Source organism: Jatropha curcas, chromosome 4 (genome assembly GCF_041381405.1).
Source record: "Jatropha curcas cultivar XTBG-Jc1 chromosome 4, XTBG_Jcur_1.0, whole genome shotgun sequence".
NCBI lineage: Eukaryota > Viridiplantae > Streptophyta > Magnoliopsida > Malpighiales > Euphorbiaceae > Jatropha > Jatropha curcas.
Window position 1 is genome coordinate 94,108 of NC_143154.1, and position 22,027 is coordinate 116,134.

Genomic DNA, 22,027 nt, shown 5'->3' on the forward strand with positions numbered 1-22,027 from the left:
AAAGGAAAGTTGTCGCTTTGTGCGGTTTGTTAAACATCTTATAAGCGTGAATAATAAGCAAATTAAATTACGTAACATCTGTTTTTGGAAAAATAGAGTAATCACGCAACTTTGTCAAAATTTATTATCACAGTGATCATCATACGCGACTCAGAGTTCAAATTTCGCAGAAGCAAACAATAAGAATGGAGAAAGTAGGCGTCCCAACCATAGATCTGCAAGATTTTCCGGGACAGTATGAACTATTGAGAAAGACGTGCGAGGAATGGGGCTGTTTCCGACTAGTAAACCACAAAATCTCCTTGCCTCTCATGTCGGAGATGAAGAAGGTAGTTAGATCTCTGCTAGACCTTCCTATGGAAATCAAGAAGCGCAACGTAGATGTAATAGCAGGTAGCGGCTACATGGCCCCAAGCGCGATCAATCCTCTTTACGAGGCGTTGGGACTCTACGACATGGGCTCCTCCCATGCCGTGGATACCTTCTGTTCTCAGTTGGAAGCCTCTCCTCATCAAAGGTGGTATTTTCCATTGCAATTCGTACTGTTTCTTTGTCCCTTTTGTATCTGTATCTGACTGAATTGTTATTTCCAGAGAGGTAATAGAGATGTATGCCAAATCAATTTATGAGCTGGCGATCAACTTAGCACGAATTTTGGCTGAAAGTATGGGTTCCAGGTCCAGCAATAATTTGTTCGAGGGATGGGCTTGCCAATTTAGAATCAACAAGTATAACTTCGCTCCTGAGACTGTAGGCTCCCCTGGAGTCCAGATACACACAGATTCTGGGTTCCTCACTATACTTCAAGATGATGAAAACGTTGGCGGTCTCGAAGTTATGGACAAGTCTGGCGCATTTGTGGCCGTTGATCCGGAGCCAGGCACCCTCGTCGTCAATCTTGGGGATGTTGCTACGGTATTCATTTTCTTTCTCCCAATTGGATTTTGATTTGAATCTGTGATAGTTTGGTTAAATTAACTAAATGCTTGTTTCTGCATAACATGGCCAAAAGGCATGGAGCAATGGGAGGCTCCGGAATGTGAAGCATAGAGTGCAAAGCAAGGAAGCAACACTACGGATATCAATTGCTACATTCCTCTTGGGACCAAAGAAGGCAGAAGTGGATACTCCATCGGAATTTGTTGACGCTCAAAACCCACGTCTTTATGCCCCTTTTACCATTGAAGATTATAGAAAGCTCCGAGCATCCACAAAATCGCATGCTGGGAAAGCTCTTGAACTTGTACGTATCCAGTCCTGACTTTTAATACGAAGCATTGCGGACTGGAGAGATTAATAACTTGTTGTAGACTAATAACTAGAAAAAACATTCAATGGAAGATATGACTTCTGCATGATGGACCTGCAAGTTCAAATTAGGCTGTACTTGGTTCATCCAAATGGACACGTACATGTATAACCAGGGGGTTTTGGTTTATCGTTTTTTACTAGATTGTTCTGACTCATGTCATGGCTGGAATATTAGCAGCAAGAAAGTGCTTCAAGTCTTGATTTTCAGACGAGTGAAAAGCTATAATTTTAACGCTATATCTTGCAATTACTATGCTTCGCAACAACTTCACAAATGCCTCTCTTTTCTTTAATCAGTTCAGGAGATCCAATATCCATTTCTTTGTATTTTTCTCTTTCCACATAAAATGAACATTTTTCAGCAGGAGCTTTTGTTTCTTCAATACAGTAAAATAAATTACGAAACGCAAAAAATGTATACAATTCTCTTGATCCAAATGTACACTTGCACAAACCACCTCCAACAATCCATAAAATCTTAAAAAGGAACCGAATAGCAAGCTAGGACGGAAATGTCAGACGATGTCCTCATCTTACCAAAGAATTAGATAAAGATAAAACAAATTAGGAATAAATGGAAAGGAAGGAATTGATTTGGCTAGACAAAAGAACTGTCTGTGAGTCCCTCGGCATGGCTTCGAGGGCTAACACATTGAGGGGTCCAACCAGATGTAATGTTCGTAGTATCTGCTGTAACATCCAAGTTGGTGCTAGCTACTGCTGGAATCTGATCCAGCTGCAGAAGGCCAAATAAAAGCCGGCTTGAAAAGCGGGACACGAGGAACTGCCACTGATCCTGATACTATCTGAAAGATGGCTTGTGTTTTCGGTCTCTCGCTTGCAATAGGATGGGAACATGCCAACCCAAGCAGCAGGAGCCTTTTGGCTTCCTCAACATTGTAGTCATTGCCCAACCTCTCGTCAACCGCCTCCAGTATGCGCCCTTCCCGATGCAGCCACCATACCCAGTCCACCAAGTACTGGAAGCCGGCAATTTTGGTGCAAGGACGCTGCCCGCATACCACCTCAAGAACCACAGCACCAAAACCATAGACATCAGACTCACGGGTGGCCTCGCCAGTATGAAAGCATTCAGGGGCAATATAGCCCATAGTTCCAGTTACTCCCTCTAGCTCTGCATACGAAGTCTTCTTAGTTTCCAAGACACGAGCCAGCCCAAAATCGCCAAGGCGAGCATTAAAGTTAGAATCGAGCATGATGTTGCTGGCGTTGAGGTCTCGATGCACCACTTTCTGGTCATACTCGTTATGGAGATAGTGCAGTGCAGATGCCAGACCAGCTATGATATTGTACCTGATTCTCCACTCTAGAGTGGTTTTTTCTTCGGGTCCACTGAATAGGTGTTTATCCAAGCTGCCATTTGGCATGTAATCATAGACCAGAAGCAGCACTCCATTCTTGTGGCACCATCCTATCATTAATTTTAAAACAACAATAAATAAAAAATTATAATCAAATTTAGATATTCATAATAGCCAGGTTTAAATGCACAACACATCATTTGCAATTATTATTATAATGTAATGTAATTCTACCATGAAAAGAGATTGAGACATTAAATCATATTAATGATTCTAGCTAGCTTCATTTTTTCGCTCATTTTCGAACTTTCCTGCCGCATGGAAAATAGACTCTAGACTCAGGCTTGTGGTAAGGTTCTCTGCTTCCTAATGTTATGTATGATAAAGACTCTATTTTTAGATTAAGGGAAATTTATTATTTAGTCCCTCCGTTTTTACATAATTATCCAACTAATCCTAAGTTTTGTGCAAATATCTAACTAGTCCCTCAGGTTTAACTCCGTCTAATTAAAAGGTCCTTCCGTCCGAAAAGTTGGTTTTTTTCTGTTAATTATAGACTAAAAGACTAAAACACCCTTCCCTAGCTGACGTGGACCATAAGGGAAAATTATTATCTAGTCCCTCAGGTTTTACATAATTATCTAACTAATCCCAAGTTTTGCACAAATATCTAATTAGTCCCTCAGGTTTAACTCCGTCTAATTGAAAGGTCCTTCCGTCCGAAAAGTTAGTTTTTTTTCGTTAATTGAAGATTAAAATACTAAAACACCTCTCTCTAGCTGACGTGGACCAGTATGAAGCGATAAAGGAGGGAATTGGATAAACTAAAAGACTTAATAATAATTTTCCCTATAATTTTATGCACATGTAGAATTGTATAGATTAAGCTTAATTATACAAGTAGGAAAATTAGCCTTCGCTAAATTTAAAAATAAAAATTGAAGAGTTTCATATAAAGTCGATGGAGACATAATCATTTTTCTCTCTTAAATGTACGGTTTAGTTTTAGATTATGAATATTTGCAAATCGAAAACCATTAAATATAATTATGTCTCTAAAATATTACTATCTTCATTCTATAATATTCGTCACATTTAGAATTTCATGTCTTTTAAAAAAATTATTAAATTTGTATAAATTATAATAAATTATTGAATAAATTTTGACAATATTACCCTTAATTTAATATTAATCTCTAAGAAAATCATTAAATTGAAGTAATAATTATTAATCATACACAAAGGGTAAATATGAAAAAAATATTTATTACTCCTTAAAACTGCAAATATAACAAGTATTTTAGACCAAATTAGACAAATATTTTAGAACAAACTATTTTCTCAAATTTGACAAGTATTATGGAACAAAGACAGTATTAAAAAAAGGATAAAAAAATTAATTTGATGTTCTAATTAAATACTATTAAATTTAAGTGAATCATGAAAGTAAATACCTCTTCAAAAAAGTAAATACCTCATTTTTCTTTTTACCCATAATTGTCATCATAGTTTCTTTTTTAGAAAAAAAGTAATAAACATAATTTTCTATTTTATTCATATTTAATATGCAAATTTTATCAAGAAACATTACAATTATCATTGATAAAATCTAAAAAAAAAAAAAAACAAAGTATTCCATCTATTCATAAATACTTTTAATGTTTTTATGGTAATTAAGTAAGTAAATTTATTCTTCTAAATTGTAACGAAATATTAATTAATTTTATTACGTAACCTTAAGTAAGAGAGGAGATGTTATATGATTTTGGAAAATTATAAAAATAATTATTAAATTTAATATAAATAAGGATAAAATTGAAAAAAAAATTAATTATTCATTAATATTCTAAAAAAAAAGATATTTGCGGAGAAAACACCGACTCTAAAATAATAGTTATTTATAGATAAAAAAAGTAATTATTATTGCCACTTATATTATTATAATTTCATAACTTTGAATATGAATATTAATATTTAATGCAAAGTTATCTGTGCAAAAGATAAACTAGGTATATTATTATGGCATGGAAGGAACAAAAGGGAAACAAACTAAGTATATCATTATCGCTTCATACTGGTCCATGTCAGTTAGGGAGGAGTGTTTTAGTCTTTTAGTCTTCAATTAACGGAAAAAAACTAACTTTTCTGACGGAAGGACCTTTCAATTAGACGGAGTTAAATCTGAGGGACTAGTTAGATATTTGCGCAAAACTTGAGATTAATTAGATAATTATGTAAAACCTGAGGGACTAGATAATAATTTTCCCTTATAGTCTACGTCAGTTAGGGAGGGGTGTTTTAGTCTTTTAGTCTATAATTAACGGAAAAAAACCAATTTTTCGGACGGAATGACCTTTTAATTAGACAGAGTTAAACATGAGGAACTAATTAGATATTTGCGCAAAACTTGAGATTAATTGGATAATTATGTAAAAACGGAGGGACTAAATAATAATTTTCCCTTAGATTAATTCATTGTTTTACTTGATTTGAGAAGAAAATTAGACTAAAGCTAAATTAAGAGATCATTTTCCAAATTTTTGGGTTTGTACAAGACTTACAGGCCAACGAGAAAGGAAGCAAATATTCCTTTTGGTGACTTAGGATGGGGATAAAAATGGGTCAATATCCAAAACTACTGTAGGATTTGAGTGTGAATGCTGCCATAGAAATGACAACTGAAAAAAAAAAAAAAAAAAGCAAAAGAAATCTTACCTAGTAATCGGACCAAATGTTTATGGCGCAGACGATTAATGATGGTAAGCTCAGCCAAGAAATAATCTTGACTCTGAAGATTGCCTCTGGAGAACTTTTTGACAGCCACTGGAACATTCTCATTAGGCAGAACTCCTTTGTACACCATTCCAAATCCACCTTGACTAAGTTTATTCTTCTCATCGAAATTGTTGGTCGCCTTCTTTAGATCCCTAAACCGGAATTCCCTCGGCATTCCTGGCAGACTCTTCAGTGCTCCTAATATGATGGGATCCAAAGCCGCCTTCTTCTCTCTCAGATAATAAATCAACCCACCCGCCCCTATCATTAATAGTACCAATACACCCACCCCAACTCCTACAGAGATTCCAATTACCTTTTTATTACTGCCATTACTTTTGCCATTATTATCATTAGCAGAGGGCAGCAGCTCAACTGTCAAATTCCAGCCAAGCACGCAGTTGAGCTCGTAGGAGCTTCCTGTGGATGCAGCAAAGCCAAAGTAAGATTTCTGATTGACGTGGTCTTTGAGGTCGAGATTCGCATTCAGCACCGCCCTAGCGGGTTTCGGCGTTCCTTGCTCTGCCATGTAAACGTTTATTTCCTTCTTGGCACCATCGTAATTAATCCAGACCATGTAAATTTTTGCGCCCACCGGAGCGATCTGAATGCCAAAGTCAGAAAGCGGTACCGCTTTGATGGAGCGAACACTATGGATGTCGAGACCCATGTGGTTGTCATCCGGGTCGAACTCCTGCTTGAAGGTGTCAAGCTCGATGGCGACGATGCCATTGGAGGAATCGCCATCGGTGGTGGAGTTGGTCAAACCTAGATACTGTCCATTGCTGTTGGGAGGGAGGTCAATCTTGGGGGCTATCAGGAAAGCTAAGCCCTCTCCAGGGACAGAGGAGGTGTTAACACGAAAGATATTCATGAGGAAGGAAGTGTTAAAGGAAGCGACCCTTGCAGCTTCGCCTTGTCCTTCCCAAAGCGTGAAAGACTGATTGAAGAAGACTCGGCCAGACCTGTTGGCAAGGGTGGAGTTACCGGCAGAATCAGGAGTGACCTGAAGTGCATTATTGCTGATTGTAGCAGGCGTTAAGACTGCAAAGGTGGTGTAGTATGAGCTGTTGAATGGACCGAACTCGTGGTCTGATGTCTCCAACTTCTGGGCGAGGCAGGCGGCGTCTGGTAAAACAAGTAAAAGAAAGATGGTGGCAAAACTCACCGCCGGCAGATCCATTAAACTTCTAATGGCGGCTCTGCTTACACAGACGAAGGAAATTAGTAGCTAAAAACCAAACAAATGATGGAAAGCAGAGAAAGTTCCCGACTTTGAATGATTTTTCAAAAACAATATTTAACTGTAGCATAGCATGTTGCCATTTTTTTTTTCTTCCTTTGTGGGAGATACTATTTGAAATTGATAAGCTTTGTTTGGATAGAGAGAAAATGTAAAACGTGGGAGTAAAATGGTACTATCCAATTTACTTCCTTATTTTGCATTTTTTCTTTGGTACAGCGGGAGTAAATTTATTTTATTTAATTACACCTTTATTGTTTTATTTTTCTCTCATTACGGAAAGTAAATTGGAGAAAGTAAAATAAAGATACTTTATGTCCACTCATAGTAATATTTCATTTTCAAACAAGTTAATTTACAGATATTGAAAAATTTTTACGCAGTTATTTTACATCCAACCAAAGCGCTTAGGTGATTTTTTAATAAAATATTAGGCGTATAGACTTTGTCACCTTATGCTTTTCTTATTCCTTTCCTTTGTGGTTTCTTTATTAATTTTGTGCTATTGGAGTGCGACTTCAAATTAATAAAAAAAGACTTTAACAATATGTTTTTTTATTTTTTTATTTAAAAAAAAAAAAAGAAAGAAAGAAAGGAGACTTCGGATTCCAACTAGGTTCCTTTTGCCTGTAAAAAAATTAAGAAAATTTTTTTTTTTGAAAAAGAAAAAGGTACGTATAGTTTAAATATTGATGTAGATCACGTGGACGTGAATTCCAAAATGTTGGCCCTACAGGAGACCTATAATTAAAATGTAAGCAATTAATGATAAAAGCAAGAACCCGAAAGGATTTTGGTGAAGCCTATTTGGATTTTTTTTTGAAGACGATTAAATAAGTGTCTCGTAGAAACCAACTTCAAAAACTCTCCATAACATGAGAAATTTCCTCTTTAAAAACATTTTTGTTAATATATATATTTTTTATTTTTTAATCCCTAATGTCAATTTTCATTTTTATTGGTCAAACTTTTTTGAACTTCAGCAACGTTAAAATCTCAATAAGGTATAAGTTTATATTCAAAACATAATCAAATTAATATGGATTTTGAGAATTTTTTATATATTAGGTATGTGCAATATGTAGTTTATATATACTTTTTACATTCAAAGATCCTTTTTAAGTTAGAAAAGACTTATCACATAACTAAAATTGATATTTTATAATTGATATTAAAAGAATTAATATTTGAATTCAATTATTACGTTGATGTCTTATTTGTATCTAATATTAAAAATAAAAATCATATTTCAATACCAAGATTTAATAAAAAAAAAGACAAATATTACTAAAGATTAATTAATATTTTTAAATTTAATTAGGAAACTCGTATTTAAATTTAAATTTATTATTAAAAAATATTAAATTACGAGTATAAATAATAAGTATAGATAAAGCGAAAATTAAGATTGTTTAAAATTAGTTGAATTAAAATTCAACTGTAATTCATAAAACAAAAATTGTAATTGTGTATTTTGATTTAATCGAGCTGAGGTTAGGACTGAGCCCAGCTCGAGCTTTAGCTCATCTACATCCTGCTGAATCCAGCTTAAGTCTGGATATTTTGAAACAAGGCAAGTCCAAGTCTGAGTTCGGGTATTACCCTTCTCTTTGAAGTTTGGCTCGGCTGGGCTGATTTGGAGCACTACTGAGTGTGGGGGAGGCCCTGCCCTGTGTTCAACGTTACCGCCTCAGAAACAAAATAACGCCAAGGATTGCATAATTTTAGGAGCATAAAAGGAGGGATGGAAGCGCGTTAAGCTTTTTCAAAGTCATCTCTCGCCATAGCCCTGTACCTGTTTATCAAGAATTGTATCTCCCATAGCTGTTCGGTAATGTTTTTCTACACTCTGTTTCTTTGCCCCAAATTTTATCCCTTTCTGAAATTGATTTGCCCCAATTTTTATCCCTTCCTGCAATTGTTTTGTTTCGATTAATTCAAAGGGAAAAAAAAAAAAAAAAGAAAGAAAAAATGTTGGAGCTGTACCAGGATACACTTGTGGACCTTTTATTACCAAAAAATGTAAAGCCCTTGAAATTGGATATTAAAAAAGATTCAAAGGTAATTGTTTTTTCACAAGGTGTTACTAATATTGGCTTTTAAAGGTTTGTTTTATGTTAGGTTTAATTTGTTTGAGTTCGGTTAAAACTGATTTTAGGTTTTGGGTCTCAATTTTTGATGTTCAGGGTATGGTATCTGTAGAAAATGTAACAGTCATATCAATCTCAACATTCGAGGAGTTGCAGAATATTATTCAAAGTGGTTCTGAGAGGAGACATACTTCTGGAACTCAAATGAATGAAGAAAGTTCAAGGTCTCATTTGATTCTTTCAATCATTATTGAAAGTACTAATCTTCAGACCCAATCTGTTGCAAGGGGAAAGGTATCCAGGATGTGCTATTGTTTATAAATGATAAGATGATTCTACACACTGATATAGGGAACATAATGTAAAAGCACCCTTGTTCTTTTAATTGTTTGTGGAGGTGCATATTTATAGTTACGTATACAAATGTGGAGAGGAATGTAACTACCTAGTGTATTTTATTCTAAGGTTATAGCTTCATTTACATTATTTCTTTAACTTTTGCACATAGCTTCATATATTTACGAATAAGTACATAACTTCATCTATTTTTGAATATAACTCAATTTTGATACCATATGCAGTTAAGTTTTGTGGATCTGGCTGGTTCAGAAAGGGTGAAGAAATCAGGCTCTTCAGGTCATCAACTTAAGGAAGCTCAAAGTATCAACAAATCTCTTTCTGCACTTGGAGATGTCATGGGTGCTTTATCTTCTGGCAATCAACACATACCTTATAGGAACCATAAATTAACAATGCTAATGAGTGATTCCCTTGGTGGTAATGCCAAGACGCTTATGTTCGTGAACGTATCACCAGCTGAATCAAATTTGGATGAGACGTACAATTCTTTAATGTATGTTCTTAGTTTAAAAAGTTTCTGCTGTGTTCAGTTTTATTACATATCATGTCTTAAGGTTAAAATTGATTTAAGTTAAGATATTAAATTGGCACCAGTTGCTTGAAATTAATCCATGGTTCCTTTGCAATTTTTATATACGTGGCTCTATTCATTAGCAGTTTTCTTTTTCCTTGCTGGATTTTAGGGGCAGTGGCATTTAGTTTTGGTAAGGATGAAATCTGAATTAAAAATATCCGTGTAACCAAGGTGTTTAAGGGTTTATGTTCTTCTCATCGTTTTGGCAATAACATCTCACTTCTATGTCGTTTCAGGTATGCATCAAGAGTTAGATCAATTATCAATGATGCGAGCAAAAACATTTCATCAAAAGAGATAGCTCGACTGAAAAAGTTGATTGCACATTGGAAAGAGCAAGCAGGTAGGAGAGGGGAGGACGAAGATTATGAAGAGATCCAAGAGGAGCGTCAGATGAAAGATAGGACAGATGGTCGTCATTCAATGTAGAGGTTAACATATGCTTTTGGATGAAATTTTGCCAGGGAAGTTGTGCACTTCTTTTACATTATGGTCTTTACTAACATCGACCAAGGAGATGAACACAGTAGATGGGTTAGGTGATTTGATATGTGATTGGTTCTAGTGATCTCTTTCTCTTCGTAAGGTTATAGTAAAGCTCCAGAAGCCGTGAGCCACGTGAAAGGATTTAGGTTGTATAGTTAGAATGGTGTGTATATATATATATTAGTCGGCATTTTTACGTTCAATACATTTTTGAATGAAAATGAAAATTTAGGTATTGAATCAAGAAGCAGCTTTTGTATCCGTTTTGATGTGATATGCGGCAATCTGTAAGCAATGACGAAGCCACTCCTTTTTGTGAAAATTTACAATATACTACCATTTTAATTTTTTCTTATTTAATTTGTTCCCTTCAAAAAATGAAATTTGACTCTCATCTTCTATTAAGAGCTAAAGCAATGGCTGTGGTAGTGTTAAATTTTATAGGTCTAGTTGAAATTGAATTTTCATTCAAGTTATTGAATAAAAGAATATTTATTGTGTAACATCCTAGTGCGTTGAGTTGAGTCATATCATAGAGGAAGGGTGAGTTGGGTTGAACCAAACCCGGTTCGGGTAGCATGAGATGATAAGTGGACTTATTTGCATGGAAAGTTTAGGACTTGTTTGCCTCCAAACATATAGCTTGGGTGGTAAGTTGTGTCTTTGTACACTTGAGGTACCAAGTAGATATGTTACACAGCCAAGTCATTGCTTCTAGAGACTACCCGTTCTTATCAACTCACTTTCCCATTTTCATATTCTCTTCTTACTTTCCCTCCCGTTTCCTTGCAAGTTTCATGCACGTTAAGCACTAAGTCACCTCCAAGTAAGTAGAATTCCTTGAAGTTATATGTTATCCACTCTTTAATTGAGTTATATTGGAGATGAGTTATGAGAATTCTTGTGTATAGGAGAAGAAAGTTCAAAGGTAGCAGAAAAGAGAAGTTAAAACAGAGCCCCAGCTTTGTGGCAAGACAGGTTTGATATCTCTTGTTATTTCCTATGTTCTTTGCATGAAAAATTGTGTGGAGTGTTGCTCATGAGATGATATGTTGCTTGTTGTTGGGTGGAAGTACTGGAAATGATGTGAAAACAGGGGATGAATATATGAAACGGAAACAGAGTTTGCTGGAAATGTTACCAGCAACTTCATCTTGATTTTGAACCCATATAATGATGGAATTAGGAATTGTCATAGAAGAATTATTTGTTCCTTTCTGTGTTAGCTTTACATGGGCTTTTGAATCATTCACTTTGAAGTTGTATATTGAGAGTTATGGCCAAAAGAACACAGACTGCACAATCTGGAATCACGTCGCGCGCTCGCGCATACTGGAAAACAAGTCGCGCTCGCGATTTCCCATTGCGCGCTCGCGACTTGAGTCAGGTAGCTCTCTGACTCTCAAATGGCACAACTCGCGCTCGCGACTTTCACATGCGCGGTCGCGAGTTTGGCCAGAAGCTCTCTGACTCTCAGTGTGCGCATCTCGCGCTCGCGAATCACACAAGCGCGCTCGCGACTTCATCTCGCGCTCGCGACTTGTGCTGCGCGGTCGCGACTTGAGCCAGAAACCTCTCTGACTCTCGATTGCACTTCTCGCGCTCGCGAGGTTTGAATACGCGCTCGCGACTTGTGTTGCGCGGTCGCGACGTCAGCCAGAAACACACTGACTCTTAGGGTGCACAAGTCGCGCTCGCGACTTTCACATACGCGGTCGCGACTTGTGCTGTGACCCTCTTTTGCCTTTCAATTGCTATGTAATCACATTTCTTTGCTCAACATGCATGCATCCAATCATTTTACAACAAAAATACAACATAAGAACATGGATTCAAACAACATGTAAGCATTTAGATGGTGTGAAATCAAATCAATAGGATGAACTATGAAGTTGCAAAACCATTTATGTGCTATTGTGTTACATTGTTGATATGCTAATATGAAGCTCCATTGAGGTTGGGTAGAAACCATGTAGATAAGGCTATGTCGCGACATAGAATAGCAGATCTGCGCCCCATACAGTTTGGAACTCCGGCTACAGGCCGTTGAGTGGATATGATTAAACCGTGCGGTGCGAATCCGGTTAGGGGCACCAAAACGGACAATATTGGCATAGGCGAATCCGGTTAGGGGCCTATAGCATACAGTTTTACCCAGTTTCATACAGTTTATCTTATCACTTCGGTTTCACTATTACCTTATGGAGCCATTCAGATATCTTGACATAACATTTCATGAATTATACAGGATTATAAACAGTACAAAAGATAATCAAGATATCATGAAAGTATCATAATGTGTGAGCCTATATGTGCCATATATGTTTCCATGGTTCTTTCTATATATGTATGTGTTTAATTGTTTCTTTATTTGTTGAGATATCCACTGAGCATTATTTGCTCAGCGAGTTACCTGTTTAACTCGTAGGTTTTGAGACTGGTCCATAGAGAGTCCGCGTACAACTGCTGCAGTTCATCTGTAGAAGACTCGGTCTTCAGGGTAGAAACTCATTTTGTTTTTCTTTTTATGGCATGTACAGGGCACACAGTTGGGCCCATTTCATTTTGTAAACTTGTATCATGTTTTGTAAATATAAATTACATTATTTTTGGAAACAGTACCAGCATGTTATTATATTCAACATACAGTATGTTTTCAGCATGTCAGACCATACAGTCAACCAGCTTGTAGCATCTCGACTCGGTTCATTCGGGTTTACGGGTGAACCGGGAAGGGGTGTTACATATTGTTTTTAAAATTAATTATGAAAAAAATATTGAAGTTTGAGTTAATTAGTGCCTCATTATTTTGTTTTTTTGTTTTTTTATAAAAAATTAACGCATAGTTTTAATTGCTTATATTAAAAATTTTAGTTTGAGATATAATATGTATGTAATGAATTGTTATTATTATTATGTTAAAAATTTCTCTCTACGAATCTTAAAATGAGGATTGAATTGTATTATGTTAAAAGTTTCTCTCTACAAATCTTAGAGTGGTGATTCAATTACTTTAGAATTTCTCTCTATATATATTAAACTAAATTAAATATTCAATTTATTCTGTTTCAATAATTTTTGATACACTCTTTTTAAAATGGATTTTTTAAAAATGAATTTTTATATACTTAGAAAATTATAAAAATTGAGGAAAAAATTTTTAAAAGTCCAAATTTTTATGTTTTAAAGTTTAAATATTATTTTTAAATGACTTTAAATGTCTAAAAAACTTTTACTAGTTTTTATATAATTAAATCAATGTTCACATATACTTGTCTATATGTGTATTTTTTGCCCCCTTAATTCAAATTTCTAGTTCCGTCCCTATCTGTAAGCATATTTAAGATTTCATCTGGTGATACTGTACAGAGAGTAGAATGAAATAGAATATAATCTCTGTTGTGAAACAAGGTTACAAGCTTGTTCTAACACATGCACCTACTTAGATCTTCAGCAAGGAGAGAGCTTCAACGAAACCACCAGCGCTCATTTATTCAGAAATTCAAAAGAAAAAAAAAAACGAAGGAGAAGAAGAAGGTATTTTAGTTGAGGAATCTAGGTTTGCGGTTTGTGGAGGCGACATGAATGTCAGACTGTTCTGTTTTCTTTTTCGAATTTCATCGGCAATGTCAACCTCTTGCTCTACTTTGTCGGGTGAGGGGGACAAAGTGCCAAAGGAAAGTTGTCGCTTTGTGCGGTTTATTAAACATCTTATAAGCGTGAACAATAAGCAAATTAAATTACGTAACATCTGTTTTTGGAAAAATAGAGTAATCACGCAACTTTGTCAAAATTTATTATCACAGTGATCATCATACGCGACTCAGAGTTCAAATTTCGCAGAAGCAAACAATAAGAATGGAGAAAGTAGGCGTCCCAACCATAGATCTGCAAGATTTTCCGGGACAATGTGAACTATTGAGAAAGACGTGCGAGGAATGGGGCTGTTTCCGACTAGTAAACCACAACATCTCCTTATCTCTCATGTCGGAGATGAAGAAGGTAGTTAGATCTCTGCTAGACCTTCCTATGGAAATCAAGAAGCGTAACGTAGATGTAATAGCAGGTAGCGGCTACATGGCCCCAAGCGCAATCAATCCTCTTTACGAGGCGTTGGGACTCTACGACATGGGCTCCTCCCATGCCGTGGATACCTTCTGTTCTCAGTTGGAAGCCTCTCCTCATCAAAGGTGGTATTTTCCATTGCAATTCGTACTGTTTGTTTGTCCCTTTTGTATCTGTATCTGATTGAATTGTTATTTCCAGAGAGGTAATAGAGATGTATGCCAAATCAATTTATGAGCTGGCGATCAACTTAGCACGAATTTTGGCTGAAAGTATGGGTTCCAGGTCCGGCAATAATTTGTTCGAGGGATGGGCTTGCCAATTTAGAATCAACAAGTATAACTTCGCTCCTGAGACCGTAGGCTCCCCTGGAGTCCAGATACACACAGATTCTGGGTTCCTTACTATACTTCAAGACGATGAAAACGTTGGCGGTCTCGAAGTTATGGACAAGTCTGGCGCATTTGTGGCCGTTGATCCGGAGCCAGGCACCCTCGTCGTCAATCTTGGGGATGTTGCTACGGTATTCATTTTCTTTCTCCCAATTGGATTTTGATTTGAATCTGTGATAGTTTGGTTAAATTAACTAAATGCTTGTTTCTGCATAACATGGCCAAAAGGCATGGAGCAATGGGAGGCTCCGGAATGTGAAGCATCGAGTGCAATGCAAGGAAGCAACACTGCGGATATCAATTGCTACATTCCTCTTGGGACCAAAGAAGGCAGAAGTGGATACTCCACCGGAATTTGTTGACGCCCAAAACCCACGTCTTTATGCCCCTTTTACCATTGAAGATTATAGAAAGCTCCGAGCATCCACAAAATCGCATGCTGGGGAAGCTCTTGAACTTGTACGTATCCAGTCCTGACTTTTAACGCGAAGCATTGCGGACTGGAGAGATTAATAACTTGGTGTAGACTAATAACTAGAAAAAACATTCAATGGAAGATGACTTCTGCATGTTCGACCTGCAAGTTCAAATTAGGATGTACTTGGTTCATCCAAATGGACACGTACATGTATAACCAGGGGGTTCTGGTTTATTGTTTTTTACTAGATTGTTCTGACTCATGTCATGGCTGGAATATTAGCAGCAAGAAAGTGCTTCAAGTCTTGATTTTCAGACGAGTGAAAAGCTATAATTTTAACGCTATATCTGGCAATTACTATGTTTCGCAACAACTTCACAAATGCCTCTCTTTTTCTTTAATCAGTTCAGGAGATCCAATATCCATTTCTTTGTATTTTTTTCTTTCCACATAAAATGAACATTGTTCAGCAGGAGCTTTTGTTTGTTCCATACAGTAAAATAAATTACGAAACCCAAAAAATGTATACAATTCTCTTGATCCAAATGTACACTTGCACAAACCACCTCCAACAATCCATAAAATCTTAAAAAGGAACCGTATAGCAAGCTAGGACGGAAATGTCAGACCATGTCCTCTTCTTACCAAAGAATTAGATAAAGATAAAACAAATTAGGAATAAATGGAAAGGAAGGAATTGATTTGGCTAGACAAAAGAACTGTCTGTGAGTCCCTCGGCATAGCTTTGAGGGCTGACACATTGAGGGGTCCAACCAGATGTAATGTTCGTAGTATCAGCTGTAACATCCAAGTTGGTGCTACTGCTGGAATCTGGTCCAGCTGCAGAAGGCCAAACAAAAGCCGGCTTGAAAGGCGGGACATGAGGAACTGCCACTGATCCTGATACTATCTGAAAGATGGCTTGTGTTTTCGGTCTCTCGCTTGCAATAGGATGGGAACATGCCAACCCAAGCAGCAGGAGCCTTTCGGCTTCCTCAACATTGTAGTCATTGCCCAAACTCTCGTCAACCGCCTCCAGTATGCGCCCTTCCCGATTCAGCCACCATACCCAGTCCACCAAGAACTGGAAGCCGGCAATTTTGGTCCAAGGACGCTGCCCGCATACCACCTCAAGAACCACAGCACCAAAACCATAGACATCAGACTCACGGGTGGCCTTGCCAGTATGAAAGCATTCAGGGGCAATATAGCCCATAGTTCCAGGTACTCCCTCTAGCTCTGCATACGAAGTCTTCTCATTTTCCAAGGCACGAGCCAGCCCAAAATCGCCAAGGCGAGCATTAAAGTTAGAATCGAGCATGATGTTGCTGGCTTTGAGGTCTCGATGCACCACTTTCTGGTCATACTCGTTATGGAGATAGTGCAGTGCAGATGCCAGCCCAGCTATGATATTGTACCTGATTTTCCACTCTAGAGTAGTTTTTTCTTCGGGTCCATTGAATAGGTGTTTATCCAAGCTCCCATTTGGCATGTAATCATAGACCAGAAGCAGCACTCCATTCTTGTGGCACCATCCTATCATTCATTTTAAAACAACAGTAAATAAAAAATTATAATCAAATTTAGATATTCATAATAGCCAGGTTTAAATGCACAACACATCATTTGCAATTATAATTATAATGTAATGTAATTCTACCATGAAAAGAGATTGAAACATTAAATCATATTAATGATTTTAGCTAGCTTCATTTTTTTGCCCATTTTCGAACTTTCCTGCCGCATGGAAAATAGACTCTAGACTCAGGCTTGTGGTAAGGTTCTCTGCTTGCTAATGTTATGTATCATAAAGACTCTAATTTTAGATTAATTCATTGTTTTACTTTCATTTGAGAAGAAAATTAGACTAAAGCTAAATTAAGAGATCATTTTCCAAATTTTTGGGTTTGTACAAGACTTACAGGCCAATGAGAAAGGAAGCAAATAAGTAAAAAGCAAATATTCCTTTTGGTGACTTAGGATAGGGATAAAGATGGGTCAATATCCAAAACTACTGTAGGATTTGAGTGTGAATGCTGCCATAGAAATGACAACTGAAAAAAAAAAAAAAAAAAAAAAAAGCAAAAGAAATCTTACCTAGTAATCGGACCAAATGTTTATGGCGCAGACGATTAATGATGGTAAGCTCAGCCAAGAAATCATCTTGACTCTTAAGATTGCCTCTGGAGAACTTTTTGACAGCCACTGGAACATTCTCATTAGGCAGAACTCCTTTGTACACCATTCCAAATCCACCTTGACCAAGTTTATTCTTCTCATCGAAATTGTTGGTCGCCTTCTTTAGATCCCTAAACCGGAATTCCCTCGGCATTCCTGGTAGACTCTTCAGTGCTCCTAATATGTTGGGATCCGAAGCCGCCTTCTTCTTTCTCAGATAATAGATCAACCCACCCGCCCCTATCATTAATAGTACCAATACACCCACCCCAACTCCTACAGAGATTCCAATCACCTTTTTATTACTGCCATTACTTTTGCCATTATTATCATTAGCAGAGGGCAGCAGCTCAACTGTCAAATTCCAGCCAAGCACGCAGTTGAGCTCGTAGGAGGTTCCTGTGGATGCAGCAAAGCCAAAGTAAGATGTCTGATTGACGTGGTCTTTGAGGTCGAGATTCGCATTCAGCACCGCCCTAGCGGGTTTCGGCGTTCCTTGCTCTGCCATGTAAACGTTTATTTCCTTCTTGGCACCATCGTAATTAATCCAGACCATGTAAATTTTTGTGCCCACCGGAGCGATCTGAATGCCAAAGTCAGAAAGCGGCACCGCTTTGATGGAGCGAACACTATGGATGTCGAGACCCATGTGGTTGTCATCCGGGTCGAACTCCTGCCTGAAGGTGTCAAGCTCGATGGCGACGATGCCATTGGAGGAATCGCCATCGGTGGTGGAGTTGGTCAAACCTAGATACTGTCCATTGCTGTTGGGAGGGAGCTCAATCTCGGGGGCTATCAGGAAAGCTAAGCCCTCTCCAGGGACAGAGGAGGTGTTAACACGAAAGATATTCATGAGGAAGGAAGTGTTAAAGGAAGCGACCCTTGCAGCTTCGCCTTGTCCTTCCCAAAGCGTGAAAGACTGATTGAAGAAGACTCGGCCAGACCTGTTAGCAAGGGTGAAGTTACCGGCAGAATCAGGAGTGACCTGAAGTGCATTATTGCTGATTGTAGCAGGCGTTAAGACTGCAAAGGTGGTGTAGTATGAGCTGTTGAATGGACCGAACTCGTGGTCTGATGTCTCCAACTTCTGGGCGAGGCAGGCGGCGTCTGGTAAAACAAGTAAAAGAAAGATGGTGGCAAAACTCACCGCCGGCAGATCCATTAAACTTCTAATGGCGGCTCTGCTTACACAGACGAAGGAAATTAGTAGCTAAAAACCAAACAAATGATGGAAAGCAGAGAAAGTTCCCGACTTTGAATGATTTTTCAAAAACAATATTTAACTGTAGCATAGCATGTTGCCATGTTTTCTTTTCTTCCTTTGTGGGAGATACTATTTGAAATTGATAAGCTTTGTTTGGATGGAGAGAAAATGTAAAACGTGGGAAGTAAAATGGTAAATTTATTTTATTTAATTACACCTTTATTGTTTTATTTTTCTCTCATTACGGAAAGTAAATTGGAGAAAGTAAAATAAAGATACTTTATGTCCACTCATAGTAATATTTCATTTTCAAACAAGTTAATTTACAGATATTGAAAAATTTTTACTCAGTTATTTTACATCCAAACAAACAAGGCGCTTAGCTTTTAGGTGACATCGACGATTAGGTAATTTTTTAATAAAATATTAGGCGTATAGACTTTGTCACCTTATGCTTTTCTTATTCCTTTGCTTTGTGGTTTCTTTATTAATTTTGTGCTATTGGAATGCGACTTCAAACTAATCCTCTCTTATCAGCTCAGCTGAGCTCATGCAAAATTTGCTGATGAGAAATATTTTCCTTTTAATTTTTTTTTTAAATAATCGGAAGTAATAAAGTGATTTTTCTAAAAATTGAATTTATTTTTTTATTCTTTCGAAAATTTCTTTCCTTCGATTTTAATAGACATAGAAATAAAAATATTTGCTGCAATATATAAACATGGCGAATAAGGGTTGACTTAAATCCAATTAAGTGTCGCATTCTGAAATTCTTATATTAATTAACTATGATCATTCTTGTTAACAATTATCTTATGCACGAAATTTGATTAAACCAAGTTGATAGCTTCATAATCCATAAATTAAACTACCATTTAGCCATTCACGTCAGACGTCAGCCTCCTAACTAACTTCAACTCTTGGTTACTAAAAAAAAAAAAAAAAAAAAGACTTGGACACTAGTGGAGGATCTAAATTGGCAAATTAATAAAAAAAGACTTTAACAATATGCTCTTTTATTTTTTTATTTTTTATTTTAAAAAAAAAAGGAAGGAGACTTCGGATTCCGACTACGTTCCTTTTGTCGCTCTCCATTTCCTCTTCGTTGATGCCGCTGCTATTAATTAATTTTAATTCAACCGTGACAGCAATTAAGGAGCTAGATTGTGATTATGCAAATGTTGTTTTATCTTAACAGATAATGAAACTATTCATAACAGCACATGAAATAATCAAAGTGTATGTGAATGTGCCATTCAATTATACGTATAAATACTTTTTTTAAAAAAAAGAAAAAGAAAAAGGTACGTATAATTTAAATATTGATGTAGATCATGTGGACGTGAATTCCAAAATGTTGGCCCTACAAGAGACCTATGATTAAAATGTAAGCAATCAAAGATAAAAGCAAGAACCCGAAAGGATTTTGGTGAAGCCTATTTGGATTTTTTGAAGACGATTAAATAAGAACTCTCCATAACATGAGAAATACACTCTTTAAAAACTTTATTGGTAAAACTTTTTTGAATGTAGAGTTTACACTCAACTAACGTCAAAGTCTCACCGCAAATAAGGTATAAGTTTGTAGTCAAGACATAATCAAACTAATATGAATTTTGAGAATTTTTTATATATTAGGTATGTGCAATATGTAGTTTATATATACTTTTTGCATTCAAAGATCCTTTTTAAATTAGAAAAGACTTATCACATAACTAAAATTCATATTTTATAATTGACATTAAAAGAATTAATATTTGAATTCAATTATTACGTTGATGGCTTATTTATATCTAATATTAAAAAGAAAAATTATATTTCAATACCAAGATTTAATAAAAAAAAAAGACAAATATTATTAAGGATTAATTAATTTTTTTAAATTTAATTAGAAAACCTCGTATTTAAATTTAAATTTATTATTAAAAAATATTAAATTATGAGTATAAATAAGGTGAAAATTAAGATTGTTTAAAATTAGTTGAATTAAAATTTAATTGTAATTCATAAAACAAAAATTGTAATTGTGTATTTTGATTTAATCGAGCTGAGGTTAGATCTGAGCCCAGCTCGAGCGTTAGCTCATCTGCAACCTATTGAATCCAGCTTAAGTCTGGATATTTTGAAACAAGGCAAGTCCAAGTCTGAGTTCGGGTATTACCCTTCTCTCTGAAGTTTGGCTCGGCTGGGCTGATTTGGAGCTCTACTGAGTGTCGGGGGAGGCCCTGCCCTGCGTTCAACGTTACCGCCTCAGAGACAAAATAACGCCAAGGATTGCATAATTTTAGGAGCATAAAAGGAGGGATGGAAGCGCGTTAAGCTTTTTCAAAGTCATCTCTCGCCATTGCCCTGTAGCTGTTTATCAAGAATTGTATCTCCCATAGCTGTTCGGTAATGTTTTTCTACACTCTGTTTCTTTGCCCCAAATTTTATCCTTTTCTGAAATTGATTTGCCCCGATTTTTATCCCTTCCTGCAATTGTTTTGTTTCGATTAATTCAAAGGGGAAAAAAAAAAAAAGAAAGAAAAAACAGGCCTAACTTAGATTTTTTAGGTTAATTGAATGCTACGAAAAGTAATATTGATTGCGATAGGGTTTTCTATTCATCACACTACCTTGGCGAATAGAGAAATTTAAGTAGAAAATTTCAGTGTTTTTTGTTAGTTGATATATAGATATCTGTCTCCTCAGAAACTCGTTTCCCATAACATTGTTGTCGTTGTATATTTCCCCTCCATTGATCTTGTAAGGAAATAGAGCAATAAGGTATGGGTTTGCTGATGAATCTTTTAGTTGCATGCTCTATGCAATTGATATAATAGGTTGGCGTCTTGTAGTCATTACAATACATCTCATACTTCACTTCTGCTGAAACTATTCTAATTAGCTTAGATTCTAGATTGCTGAAATTCTGTTTCTTCTGCTGGCAGTATTGCTGGTGAATAACATGCAAGATCCAAGGATGCCACCATCTGGGGATATCACAAAATCCAAGCCACACAAGAAGAAAGTCCCGGCCTCCAGAGCTTCCTTGATTTCATTACAAGGCAATGATCTCAGAGAGGTTAAACAGGTGCAGGGCCCTCTAAGAACAAGCCAGAAAGCCTCCAGAAGGAACTTGAAGAATGAGGGCTCACCACTGATCCAGCAACAAGAGAGGTCAAACTCAGATTCATTGCCTGACTCCTCGACATCAGGGAATGAATACCGTGCACTTAGGAGGAAGTATTTGTTGTTGGAGGAAGAAAGCTTTGGTTTAGGGAAAGAGTTGAAGGTAGTTGAAGATGAGGTTAAGACTCTTGAAGATGAGAAGCTTGCATTGTTAGACCAGCTTGTTGTGTTGGAAGGCCTAATTGATCCTTCGGTGGTGTATCCCCATGAGTTGCCATCCTTATAATTCCAAGCAATTTTTCTAGGTGGGTGCACTTGTAGATGAGCTCCTAGATGTATTTATTGGTTCATCCTTTTTGTTTGTTATAAATAACTGAAGCAAAGTCAGTTTCAAGATTTGATTTGTACTATGCAATCTTAAAATCTGAAGGTATAAATCTTTAACATATGAGCTTTTGTGTAGAAATCTTGGCAAGTTTTGCATTTGGTTTACAGCAG

General features: G+C 36.6%; 6 protein-coding genes across 7 annotated transcripts; 4 read left to right on the forward strand and 2 right to left on the reverse strand.

The window, feature by feature from the left end:
* Positions 1-72: 72 nt before the first annotated feature.
* Positions 73-1,548, forward strand: LOC105646326 (2-oxoglutarate-dependent dioxygenase DAO). Its single transcript, XM_089720412.1, has 3 exons — positions 73-517; positions 594-915; positions 1,013-1,548. Exons 1-3 carry the CDS (start codon positions 186-188, stop codon positions 1,259-1,261), a joined length of 903 nt encoding a protein of 300 aa, XP_089576538.1. The 5' UTR covers positions 73-185; the 3' UTR covers positions 1,262-1,548.
* A 160-nt stretch (positions 1,549-1,708) lies between these two features.
* LOC105646324 (putative L-type lectin-domain containing receptor kinase S.5) lies at positions 1,709-6,939 on the reverse strand. Its single transcript, XM_089720411.1, is given in 3 exon segments — positions 1,709-2,029; positions 2,031-2,743; positions 5,349-6,939. Coding segments are annotated over 3 exon segments (2,076 nt in total). The 5' UTR covers positions 6,592-6,939; the 3' UTR covers positions 1,709-1,909.
* A 1,270-nt stretch (positions 6,940-8,209) lies between these two features.
* Positions 8,210-10,516, forward strand: LOC149496592 (kinesin-like protein KIN-14E). 2 transcript variants are annotated; one of them, XM_089720253.1, is made up of 4 exons: positions 8,210-8,482; positions 8,838-9,035; positions 9,323-9,594; positions 9,912-10,516. In XM_089720253.1, exons 2-4 carry the CDS (start codon positions 8,841-8,843, stop codon positions 10,102-10,104), a joined length of 660 nt encoding a protein of 219 aa, XP_089576379.1. In that variant the 5' UTR covers positions 8,210-8,482; positions 8,838-8,840; the 3' UTR covers positions 10,105-10,516. The 2 variants fall into 2 exon arrangements, with proteins under 2 accessions (XP_089576379.1, XP_089576378.1); XM_089720252.1 differs by lacking the exon at positions 8,210-8,482 and adding an exon at positions 8,489-8,712.
* A 3,376-nt stretch (positions 10,517-13,892) lies between these two features.
* Positions 13,893-15,380, forward strand: LOC105646328 (2-oxoglutarate-dependent dioxygenase DAO). Its single transcript, XM_037637410.2, has 3 exons — positions 13,893-14,351; positions 14,428-14,749; positions 14,847-15,380. The coding sequence occupies exons 1-3, from the start codon at positions 14,020-14,022 to the stop codon at positions 15,093-15,095; spliced, it is 903 nt and encodes a 300-aa protein (XP_037493338.2). The 5' UTR covers positions 13,893-14,019; the 3' UTR covers positions 15,096-15,380.
* Positions 15,381-15,541: 161 nt separating this feature from the next.
* Positions 15,542-18,527, reverse strand: LOC105646329 (putative L-type lectin-domain containing receptor kinase S.5). Its single transcript, XM_089720251.1, has 2 exons — positions 17,134-18,527; positions 15,542-16,572 (listed from the first exon to the last, which is right to left on the reverse strand). The coding sequence occupies exons 1-2, from the start codon at positions 18,374-18,376 to the stop codon at positions 15,743-15,745; spliced, it is 2,073 nt and encodes a 690-aa protein (XP_089576377.1). The 5' UTR covers positions 18,377-18,527; the 3' UTR covers positions 15,542-15,742.
* A 1,961-nt stretch (positions 18,528-20,488) lies between these two features.
* LOC105646330 (uncharacterized) lies at positions 20,489-21,995 on the forward strand. Its single transcript, XM_012232174.3, has 2 exons — positions 20,489-20,809; positions 21,349-21,995. The coding sequence occupies exon 2, from the start codon at positions 21,366-21,368 to the stop codon at positions 21,813-21,815; it is 450 nt and encodes a 149-aa protein (XP_012087564.1). The 5' UTR covers positions 20,489-20,809; positions 21,349-21,365; the 3' UTR covers positions 21,816-21,995.
* The last annotated feature ends 32 nt before the right edge of the window (positions 21,996-22,027 follow it).

Excerpts from the sequence above, each read along its gene's own strand:
- LOC105646326 (XM_089720412.1), top strand. The coding sequence starts at position 186 with ATGGAGAAAGTAGGCGTCCCAACCATAGATCTGCAAGATTTTCCGGGA. Across the intron at positions 518-593 it reads GAAGCCTCTCCTCATCAAAG|AGAGGTAATAGAGATGTATG; the intron begins GTGGTATTTTCC and ends TGTTATTTCCAG. Across the intron at positions 916-1,012 it reads ATCTTGGGGATGTTGCTACG|GCATGGAGCAATGGGAGGCT; the intron begins GTATTCATTTTC and ends CATGGCCAAAAG.
- LOC149496592 (XM_089720252.1), top strand. The coding sequence starts at position 8,623 with ATGTTGGAGCTGTACCAGGATACACTTGTGGACCTTTTATTACCAAAA. Across the intron at positions 8,713-8,837 it reads ATATTAAAAAAGATTCAAAG|GGTATGGTATCTGTAGAAAA; the intron begins GTAATTGTTTTT and ends TTTGATGTTCAG. Across the intron at positions 9,036-9,322 it reads AATCTGTTGCAAGGGGAAAG|TTAAGTTTTGTGGATCTGGC; the intron begins GTATCCAGGATG and ends TACCATATGCAG.
- LOC105646328 (XM_037637410.2), top strand. The coding sequence starts at position 14,020 with ATGGAGAAAGTAGGCGTCCCAACCATAGATCTGCAAGATTTTCCGGGA. Across the intron at positions 14,352-14,427 it reads GAAGCCTCTCCTCATCAAAG|AGAGGTAATAGAGATGTATG; the intron begins GTGGTATTTTCC and ends TGTTATTTCCAG. Across the intron at positions 14,750-14,846 it reads ATCTTGGGGATGTTGCTACG|GCATGGAGCAATGGGAGGCT; the intron begins GTATTCATTTTC and ends CATGGCCAAAAG.
- LOC105646329 (XM_089720251.1), bottom strand. The coding sequence starts at position 18,376 with ATGGATCTGCCGGCGGTGAGTTTTGCCACCATCTTTCTTTTACTTGTT. Across the intron at positions 16,573-17,133 it reads ACATTTGGTCCGATTACTAG|GATGGTGCCACAAGAATGGA; the intron begins GTAAGATTTCTT and ends AATGAATGATAG.
- LOC105646330 (XM_012232174.3), top strand. The coding sequence starts at position 21,366 with ATGCAAGATCCAAGGATGCCACCATCTGGGGATATCACAAAATCCAAG.